Raw genomic sequence first — 10,423 nt, 5'->3', positions numbered from 1 at the left:
TCGAGCTCGGTACCCGGTAAAATATAACTTCGAAAATTTGTCTGAAATTCCCGCCAAATTTTCAAAGTCGATATTTTGACCCCAAACTTTGGCAAAATGTTTCCAATAGTTTTTTCCAGTTTTCCCCAAAGTTTCAGCCAGATTGGAACACTCTCCGAGTTTTTGCGGAGTTTTTTTTTCCTTTTTTGCCGACTCCCTGAATAACCCCATTACATCGGATGTCGCCGACAATCTTCTTTCGAACTCCTGTCTGATGGCTTATGAAGATTTCACCTCCTTTCATTTTGTCTTGCTTCAAGTACCAAGATACTCGATGCAACTGGTGTTGGTCTAATTATGCTCAGTAAACTGTCTCTAATTGGTTTACTCAGCCATACGAGAAGCCATGGATGACATAAAGTCAGACAGTCACTGATGAAAGGAATCGAATAGACTATCAGTGAAAACAGAAGAGACGTTTGAAAGACCACACCCAACATTATCTGAAATTCGTCGTCCTTCTTTTTCATAATTAACATTAAATACCGTTAGCAAAGTCCCCAAAACTTGAACTGCACAGGTGATGACAATCAATTTGAGGAAATGAGTCTCTGAAAACGATAAAGTGTCAGTGGTTATGAAATTGGAGAAGAGTGCGACTTACCCACTAGTTTTTTTCTTTGCTGACTCACTCGACGGACCAAAATCATACTGACGAGATTTAGACCCAGAGAAAAGACAGTTGAGATCACCATGAAGGGCAAAAGTACAATAGAGATGGACTTTTGATCCTGAATCCACGTGTACATTATAGATTTAATACGGTAACGCTTACAAGTGGAGAATGTAAAAGGTATCGAGATTGAGGTGGTTCGTATTCCCACCATGCTCCGTAACTCATTATCCAAATAGTGCAAGGAATGGGTAAGATCACAATTAAAGCCATTGCAAGAATACTGTAATTTCTCCACTTCTGAATTTCAGCATTCTGAAAATCAGGAGGTCTGTAATCTACCTTCTCAAAGTACACATAGCTGTGAATAACCGAAAGTCGATTCAATGAATTTATTAATGTAGATCCATATTGCACATATGCCATGTGGTATTGAACAGCATAGAGAAACGAAGAATTTATATAATTGTCTGGAATGGATGAAAAAGTGTTAGAAATTGTTTCACTGAAATATATTACCTAGATTTTGAAAAACTTGAGCCAAAAAACATGTGTCACAGGTATAGTTAGCAAACCGGAAAACATAGAAAGTGTTCAAAAGGGTGAAAACATTCTGAAGCGTTGTTCAAAAAAAATTATGAAAAATGAAACAAACCATTGAAAAGTCAAAGACATATAATTGGAAAAAAGATGACTTGAAACTTTTCCATTTTACAACTACAGTACAAATTGTTAGAGAATACAGGAAAACCGATGGAATCACATATACCAGTTGCATGGCGAGAAGCCACATTTTTCAGAGAAATAAGGAATGTAAGTTTTGATTTTCTTTTGAATTTTATGTCATGTATGGAAAAATGAGCAGATGTTTTACAAGACAAACATCAGAGAAACTATTTTGGAAATAGCTCCTGCTACTTCTATGTCATATAAAAGCTCTAGTATTTCATTTGTCTTTAATAATATCCAGTATTGGATTTTCCTCACAAGTGACACAGTGACTGGCACCATGCTGGCTCGGAGTCGCAAAACTGATGTTCCGGTTTCCTCATTCCTGAAAAGTTTTCTGCCATTTACAGAAAAATGAAAAATGTTTCGAAAAATTGAAATACCGTCTCTAATAGAAGCCCACCCTGGCTGTACGTTTTTCTTGTCGGTTAAGGTATCCCTACTCTTTTTTGTTTATTTTTCCGGTACTTTCTGTTAATTCTTGTCGTTTTATAACTATTCTGAATAGTTCAGTTGAAAACCGAAAACCATCTAATTTGAGTGTTTTCTCTAAAATTAGTCCACCCCCAGAAGGAGGTTGAAAAATTGAAGCCCATGGGCTTCTATTAGAGGAAATACGGTAAGTGGGATATCCGATTTTCTAAATAAGGACAAATAACTCGGAGGGTAATTTTGGGGTCATTGGAGTATACCTGACAAACTTGAATTTTATATTTTGAAAATACTTTATTCGATGAAAATTGAAAAAGGAAAACATATGAACAAGTTGTGGATAATCCAAAAGAAACAGTTATCAAATGAGCAGAATTGTTTTCAGAGTAAATGACATAACACTTGGGAATTGTAATTGTCACTCATTCCAATGGACGAAACTGACCATTGCAGACGTGGAAAATTTTCTCCAATAGATCAATATAATCTATTTCAGATTCAGAAACATTGTTAATTTCAGAAACATTAGTACTGAATAATTTGGATTTGTTTCATAGCTTATAGATTTTAATATTTACTTTTAGTATTTCCTTTTGAACAATTATGATTCTGAAAAATGAATTGGACATCAGATTTTTGTTTTGTAGATATTTTACGAAAATTGTATGAATGTATCATGTATCAATCATCGATGATTATGCATGGATTGAGCGGTAAGAATAGCACACACGGTTCGAATTTTTCCGTACTACAATTTTGAGCTCTCAACTCATACTCGCAAATGACAATTAAACTTTGCTAAACTAATATTTTGTTGTCCAACATCGGAAAGTGATCCTAACTAGTTTACCCTTTTCTAAATTAGCTTCGTTCACGATACTTTCATTCTATCTCGAAAACTATTTCGCCTTTTCCTATAAAAATTCGTGGATGGATGGTCGACGGCTAGATTGACGTCCAAGATTGAGCACATTTAAACGGCTTCTTGCGCACGGGGTCCGTGCCGATAAATTGAATTGCCGCCTCCTCGTTTTTTGCTTTTTTCTACGAGAAACACTGAACGCACGTCATTTTTGGTCTGTTGATACGATAAACGGTGGTCGGAAATGATTTTCAAATCGGATGTTTTCGTCTGGGATCTGGAAGTTGTTTCGATGCGTTTCAAATGTTCCTAGGCTCTCCAGATACCACGGAATAACTGGGTTCTATAAATAGAGAACCAAAAATGACTCAAACTTCTTCATCCATTTCTTAGAATCTCATTCAGTATTCCTCCATTTTCTCACATTCTGAATGTATCTTCTAGTTTTCCGTTCATTTCGTTTTTGTTCCAGAAAACACACGGACTTGTTTTTTTTTGTGTGAAAAAGTTCGAATGATTGATAGCTTCGTTTGTTGCCGCGATCATGTTTTTAAAAAAAGCTCCGACTTGACTAAAGATTTTTCTTCCATTCGAACAAAGTACGCAACCCCAAAGGATTTCGTTCCTACGGTAGTCGTTTTTTTTTTGGAAGAACTCAAGGACTTCAATCTTGCAACCCTCTCTTTCCCGAGTTTCTTCTGCAGAGAAAAGAATTGAACTTGTATGTGACACCATCCGGAGACCATAAATCGTTCTTCACTCCTTCCGATTATTCTTTAATCCTTTTTCCCAACATTCGCGGAAGTTCTTTTTTATGTTAAAGTCATTCACTCGTCGCAGTTATATAAAACATTTTTATGATGTCTGTCCCTTGTCCCAGGAATCCAATTTAGACAAGTAGGCCATCCCAAAAAGTTTCAACTTTTTCTCCCCTTTTTTCTCCCAATCCAATTTCTGATTATGGATTCAGCAGCGAGGAAATGGAAAAGAATGTTCGAAGAGCGCGGAGGGTTACGGTAGGAAACAGTGGAACAAACTTGAAAGTTCGAAAGATCAGTATTCCGAAATTTTTAGATTTTATTGCGGTTTCTATTTTATCATAACCTAGGACCGTTGGATGAGATTTATAACGAACTTCCTTGTTTGTCAGATCATATCTAGACACTCTTTACACTTTCAACTTTTTTTTGGGTGCATTCGAGTAACGACTAACTATCATTTATCAACTGGTCCCTCCCCTCGTTTATACACCCTCCACCACCAGACTAGACTACTTGTTCCATTTTGACATCGTTTTACAAAATGGCAACAATTTCGTGTGCTGGTGTCACCCCCATAGGCTTGTTGCTCCCTTCAAAGCGTTTTTGCCGCCATAGAAAACCCGTGTGAATGGAATCCCCCGGAGATGTAAGAAAAAGAAGCAAAAGGGGAGGACAGCGCTTTGGTGTGCTCAATTGATATGTCTTGGGGGCAACTCCTTGTTTTGTCCAGCTTCAGAAAAATATTCTCGATCTGCCACAGATTTCATTCAATGCTCTTGTTTTTATCCCCAACGAAAAATTTCATGACTACTTCCTTTTCAAAAATGTATCCAAAACATCATTCTGAGTTTTTGAAGCATCCCTTCAAACATTTTTCATTCATCTTGGACCCGTCACTTCCAAAAGTTTTATCACTTTATCACTCCCTTTTTATTTTGTGTCACCTGTGAGATAACGAACGCGTGACTAGAGGATATCTCACTTCACACAAACTACACTAAAAGAGTTGTTTGAAAGATTCATGTTCAAAGAACCGATGCTTCAAAGTGAAAAAAAGTGAATTTTTGATAGCCATTTATCGGCGGATGACACTATTTCGCTAAGTAGCATTCCGCCCACTTCATCTGAAACCTCAAACGGAGCCATCTCATTCATCAATCCCGACGCTGAGCACCCTAGGAAACCACTTGGGCACGGGAGGCTCCGTTCTTTCTCTTCCTTATTCTGCCCACGTATGTTTTATTTCCTTTCTGGGTGACACTTTGCGGACAAGAATATTGGTTGAGAGAATGGGTGCAGGTGACATTCGCAACTTTTGATTGGTCCGTTTTTTTATGCTACTGCAGAAATTGGGTACTAAATATTATAATGGTAGGTACACCTAAAGACCGGAATAGGACCTTTTAAATAAATTCAGGGCTGGTGGGAACGATTTTATTCAGTTTTCAAAAATTCTGATCTATAAAAAACCTCGACGCTCCAAAACACTCTGAAAACAAGCATTTTTTATTTTCAGGACATGGTTAAAAATCCTAGTTGACTACTGTTCCTCTGTTTCGCTTGTCATTTCAAAACACAACATTTTTGCTAGACTCATCCCACCTGTCTTGTCACTTTTGCTGTCCATTTCATCATGTTATCTTTCCTCTCAATATCACAAAAAAAACATATCACATCCTTGTCGTTTTTCCTCTTCTATTTCGGTCCGTTTCTTCACTAATATATCCCATCTCCTCTTCCCCCAGTGGTCCTTTCATTTTTCAAATTGTTCTTCTGCTTCTTGTCTAAACTGTGAACAAAAGGAAAGAACCATAAAACATGCTCTCTTAGTTCAAGAGTTTCCTTCTAATTTCGTATTCTGCCCCCGGATGTCTTCCAGTTTTCTTTTCTAGCAGGTAGATTCATTTGTGTCTGGATGCTTCGTTTGGTTTTCCATTTTCCACTTGGATGAACCTTTTTAGAGAGCTTCAAGAGTACATGAAGATTTGAATAAACAATGAGTAACACATTGACCTCTGGAACAATAAACTGGCGATGCAAACACGATTTATTAGAATGTTCCAGAACTTTTAAGTGCCTAACACAGTATGATGAATCCAGTAACCTGAAATTTAAGCTAATCCGACGTCGCAGTCTCTATTGCTTGTGAAACTTAGATGGAAATTTTATGAATCTATCATAGCAGCACAAAAAAACTGAGTCAAAGTTCGTTTCCGTGGATGAAATCCAATTCTTAAGTTCTCTAATTACCCTCCTCACTCACTTCACTACACTCTAGACATATCCCATATCTCTCATGATCCACCTTCTCTTGTCCATGTGAATACACAGAACACACATTCTCACCTGAACTCACTGGGTCCGTTTTTTTAACTTATTACTCCGCCCCTTTCTTTCTCCCCAAATATCTCTCCCTTCCTTGCTGCTTCTTTTTTCAATCGGCCACATTCCTGGCTTCACGAGGACCTGCTCCAGCACACATTCCCGTGCCGTTTCCTCCCTTGTTTCATGACCTTCATGATCTTCGGGCTTATCTTTTTTTCTTCTTCTTTTTTCTTCTTTCACTCAATTTGTTTTTGTTTGACAGATGGGCAACAGTGAATCAAGCTCTGATCTATCGAACAACAATGTTTCAAAAACACCGAAACGAACAGTTTCACAAAGTCCAACAGCTACAAGAAGTGCAAGTGTCAGAAGGCCGCCGACGAGTGTTCCAGTTGAAGGAGGAGGTATCAGAAGGTCAAGAACAACAAGACATAAGGATTGGAATAATCTGAGACGAGCAGTATGTCCAGTTACTGGGTTGACTCTTCATCAAAAGGCTTTGTTGGCAAGGAAATGGAATAGAATGGATAGAGGTAAGGAGTGTTCGATAGAGCTTCTAATAGAGAGGATACCATATCACATATATCTCTTTTTTTTTCAAACGATATCAAGAAGTGGTAAACTGACAAAATCCTTATCATATTATAAAAAAATTTCTATCAGAGTGTTTACGGTAGTTTGACTATTCAAAAAGGCAAAAATAGTAAAAAAAATCTTATAAGGATAATGAAAATATTGAACTGGATAGCCTAAGAACATAAAACTAGGATATCGAATCTGTAGAATTTATGATTTACTAGCTGCATCCTTTATATGCAATAGGATTTCTACAAAAAGTCTTCAAATAATTTGGAGGGCACATAAATTTTGGGGTCATTGGGGTACAAAGCAATTTAGGAATACAAATATCTCAAAATTCACAGATATGCTTTTGTACTTCTAAATCATTTGATACCTCATTGTACCTACGAATTGTTGTACCCTCCGACTTATGTGCAAAATCATATATTCCGTACAGTATAAGATCTTCTAGTATGATTTCCAAGATTTGAGTTTTTGCACAACCCTTAATAGGATCTGCTGACTTTCTGATCTCTTCCTAAAACAATTCCAACTTCTCGTGCGTCACATTCTTCTGAATATTCAATATGTTTCCTTTACGAACGCATTCTTTTTTTCTAAGAAAAATCCGTTAGTCTCCCATGAGATAAACTTCCTGAATAGTCGTTTTGTGACGTCAATCACGGGTACTCTCTATCTATCAAAAAAAACGAGTGGACCTCGAAACGGGTAAAAGAAAAAGGAAAAAAAGAAGATGGTAATTGAATTCGTTTTGGCTTTTTTGTGCTCTATCTTGCTCTTCACCACCGGGCGCGAACTTTTCTCGGAAACATTTGTCCCCTTTTCTCTGGGGACCTCATCGAGTACTTGCGTCACTCGGAATCTGAAAAAAGCAGAAACAAGTGCAAAACATAAAATTTTAGGTACCGTATATGAAATGGGAAGGCGGATGTTCGAGCACGTCTTCACTGAGAATCCACAGTACCTTGCTTATATCGACTTGAAGAACGAGGTCAATTGGTGGAATCACATCAATTTTAAAATCCATGTTCAGGTAATAAAAGTTTTGAGAACATGCATTCTAGACCCAGAATAGATTCAATTCAATTTTAACTATTATCGAAGACACCATCTTTTCATTTTCAGCGTTTCGTCACCGTTCTTATCGAAACAATGCGCCGGCTCAAAGAGCCTTCCACATCCATAGATATTCTTCGAGATTTCGGTGCAATTTACGCCAAGTGGGTGTTTTTTTTCTCCCGTTTTTTCTCATATCCATTCTTTCTTTTTTCCTTTGTTCAATTTCAATTTCCATTTCCCATCGGGCTTTTCGTGTTGTCTCCTTCCCTCCTTCGATGCCCATAAATCTCAAATGATTTACGATTTAGAGACCGAAAACTTTCCCAGAAACCTTTTCCCAATTGTTTTCTTTTTTCTTCAGATATCCAAAAAGAGTGTCTGCTCTCTATTTCGAAAGACTTGCTAACAGTATGAATGAAGCAGCCGGGCAGTTACAGGAGAGTGATCATTTGGATGTTGAGGTACATAGATCATATGAAGATCTGAAACTTCTAACCTTAAATATTCAGAAGACGCAAAGCAGAATGGAAGATGTTGTTACTGATTCTTCAAGTACTGATAACACATCCAACATGTGTACATCTTGCACTTCATTGTCTTCTGGACAACGATATCCGAAACCATTGACAACACGACATTCAGAATCTCAAATGCAGACTCTGAAGGAAGAATCTTCATTTTGCTCGTCATGTGTTAACAGCCGAAGATGCTCTCGTGAGTTTTGCAAGAAACCAACACACTGTAATTCTTCATTTTTCAGATGAAGTGGATGGAATCAAGTCTGTGTGTCCCATCACATCAGAAGCATGGTTGGTGTTGTCCGCCTTCATTGCGAATCAAATAAAATTTGGATATGAACTCGAGAAGCTTCTTATAAACGAAATGAGCAAACTTGGTATTGAAACCATGCCCTGTCAAGTTGGAGATCAAGGAGAAAATGAATCCGATGGTCAGGAAGCCAGTCCCCATTCCCATCACCAACATCGTTCAACGAATTCCTCTAATCGATTAAATATTGAAAAACAATCTCAGTTTGTGTAATTTTGAGTTGTTAGTCCTATAAAGACTGCTATCATATCATGTGTACATAGAAAATAAACATTTTAATATATTTTTATTCATCGGTTTCTTAATTTTTGAACAGACAAAATACCGAGACCACCCGAACTATTGCGATTGTGTGAGGATTTTACATAAGTATTCGAGACATAATTATGATCAACATCTCAAAATAATCCACATCCCTTGAGTTTAGACGACAGTATCGTATCCAAAACGGCATCGAGTACATATTGTACTTGGTGCGTGTCCGTTGCGCATGTTTTGTGAACATAAATATTCTTATCTTTGTTATCTGCCATTGCTCTATACTTGGAATCAATGAATGTAATCGCTGCTTCCACGTCTTCTTGTGGTCCTGAAAACCGGAAAATATAAAATGCAAAAAACGTTTGCTGTCCGCAGGATTTGAACCTGCGCCCTCCTGAGAGGACTGCGACCTGAACGCAGCGCCTTAGACCACTCGGCCAGAACAGCACATTTCAACTAGGGGCAGAAATGCCTCTAGGTGCAAAAGGGAAAACGGAGAAGAGAAATAGGGGGCTAGACATACCTGTGTAGGCATCGAATGCAATGGTGAGACTCCTTTTCTTGATGATAATTTTCTCTTCGAAGAGATCAACTTTGTTCAGGAACAGGATAACTGAAGTGTTGACGAAGTACTTGTTGTTGACAACTTGTTTGAACAATTGGAGAGATTCTTGCATTCGGTTCTGTAAAGGATCATTTTTCCTCTCGAAGAATCTGCGGGTGTTTTTCTGAAACTAACCGTGGTATTGTCTTCCAATAAAACTTGATCGTATTCTGACAAAGATGCTACATAAATCAAGGCTTTCGCGTCGTCGAAACAATGAATCCATTTCTTCCGCTGTGAACGCTGACCGCCCACATCGAATACTCGGAATACTTTTCCTTTCATTTGGAACTTTACTTCGATTACACCCATTGTCGGAACACGAGTGTGCAGAATATCGTTTTCAGTTGGGATGTAATTCGGCTCGTTGATACGTGCAAGTGAATCGAAGAAACTGAATTTGTTCATTTGTTCATTTAAAAAATTATGAATCTAAAAGTAGGTGTTTTGTCTTTACTTCATTGCACGGTCTCCCACAGATTTGTTACGCAAATTTATTTTTGATCTACAGATGAAAAACTTGGCGCGATCACAATTGCAGGTCTAAAGCCACATTTTCAGCATTTTTTATCTGATTTTGTGGAGATTCAAGATGATTCAAATGATTCTGAAAAAATTAATTAGTGGTTATAGAATCCTGTATGGTCCTTTTCCAGAAGAAAATATTTTAAAAATGACCGATTTCCATAGTTTCTTACAGAAAAAATGGAACTCCTCTTTCAGTTTTTGACATTTTCAGGAGTTCTATGGCTCAAAAGAACCGCAATCATTTATTCTTCATTTTGTATGGATGAATTTTTGATTCGTCTGATAGAACTTTTTTCATTATCGAAAAACACCGCAAAAGTGCGATTTTGTGCAATTTCATGTGGTTTTTTGATTATAAAAAAAGTTCTATCAGACGAATTAAAAATTCATCTATACAAAATGAAGAATAAATGATTGCGGTTCTTTTGAGCCATAGAACTCCTGAAAATGTCAAAAAACTGAAAGAGGAGTTCCATTTTTTCTGTAAGAAACTATGGAAATCGGTCATTTTTAAAATATTTTCTTCCGGAAAAGGACCATACAGGATTCTATAACCACTAATTAATTTTTTCAGAATCATTTGAATCATCTTGAATCTCCACAAAATCAGATAAAAAATGCTGAAAATGTGGCTTTAGACCTGCAATTGTGATCGCGCCAAGTTTTTTATCTGTAGATCAAAAATAAATTTGCATTTCGTTACAAATCTGTGGGAGACCGCACTTGGGTTCAGGCGTCGGCACCTTTTTTGTAAATATTCAGTTTTCAACGGCGTTTCCGGGGATTTCGGATTATTTCTT

General features: G+C 37.4%; 3 protein-coding genes and 1 non-coding gene across 4 annotated transcripts in view; 1 reads left to right on the top strand and 3 right to left on the bottom strand.

Moving 5' to 3' along the window:
* Positions 1–273: 273 nt before the first annotated feature.
* CBG23125 lies at positions 274–1,445 on the bottom strand (the record flags this gene model as incomplete). Its single annotated transcript, XM_002636414.1, has 7 exons — positions 274–482; positions 526–590; positions 644–770; positions 815–967; positions 1,025–1,122; positions 1,172–1,265; positions 1,308–1,445. Coding segments are annotated over 7 exons (884 nt in total), but the record flags the coding sequence as incomplete, so codon positions are not given.
* Positions 1,446–6,023: 4,578 nt separating this feature from the next.
* Positions 6,024–8,443, top strand: CBG23126 (the record flags this gene model as incomplete). Its single annotated transcript, XM_002636415.1, has 6 exons — positions 6,024–6,294; positions 7,246–7,376; positions 7,469–7,563; positions 7,764–7,863; positions 7,912–8,116; positions 8,163–8,443. The coding sequence occupies 6 exons, from the start codon at positions 6,024–6,026 to the stop codon at positions 8,441–8,443; spliced, it is 1,083 nt and encodes a 360-aa protein (XP_002636461.1).
* A 185-nt stretch (positions 8,444–8,628) lies between these two features.
* The window catches only part of Cbr-gpa-1, a gene marked incomplete at both ends in the record, with an annotated part of 3,254 nt that continues 1,459 nt past the window's right edge, over positions 8,629–10,423 (bottom strand). The window contains 3 exons of the mRNA XM_002636416.1: positions 8,629–8,819; positions 9,015–9,174; positions 9,231–9,489. Of these exons, the coding sequence (XP_002636462.1) occupies positions 8,629–8,819; positions 9,015–9,174; positions 9,231–9,489 (610 nt within the window). The remainder of the gene's footprint in view (positions 8,820–9,014; positions 9,175–9,230; positions 9,490–10,423) is intronic.
* Positions 8,855–8,938, bottom strand: CBG28754. The gene has a single exon. It is a non-coding gene (tRNA).

The sequence above is a fragment of the Caenorhabditis briggsae genome (genome assembly GCF_000004555.2).
Source record: "Caenorhabditis briggsae complete genome, chrV, whole genome shotgun sequence".
In the NCBI taxonomy this organism is placed as follows: Eukaryota; Metazoa; Nematoda; class Chromadorea; order Rhabditida; family Rhabditidae; genus Caenorhabditis; species Caenorhabditis briggsae.
This window is presented reverse-complemented; position numbering and strand designations above follow the sequence as displayed.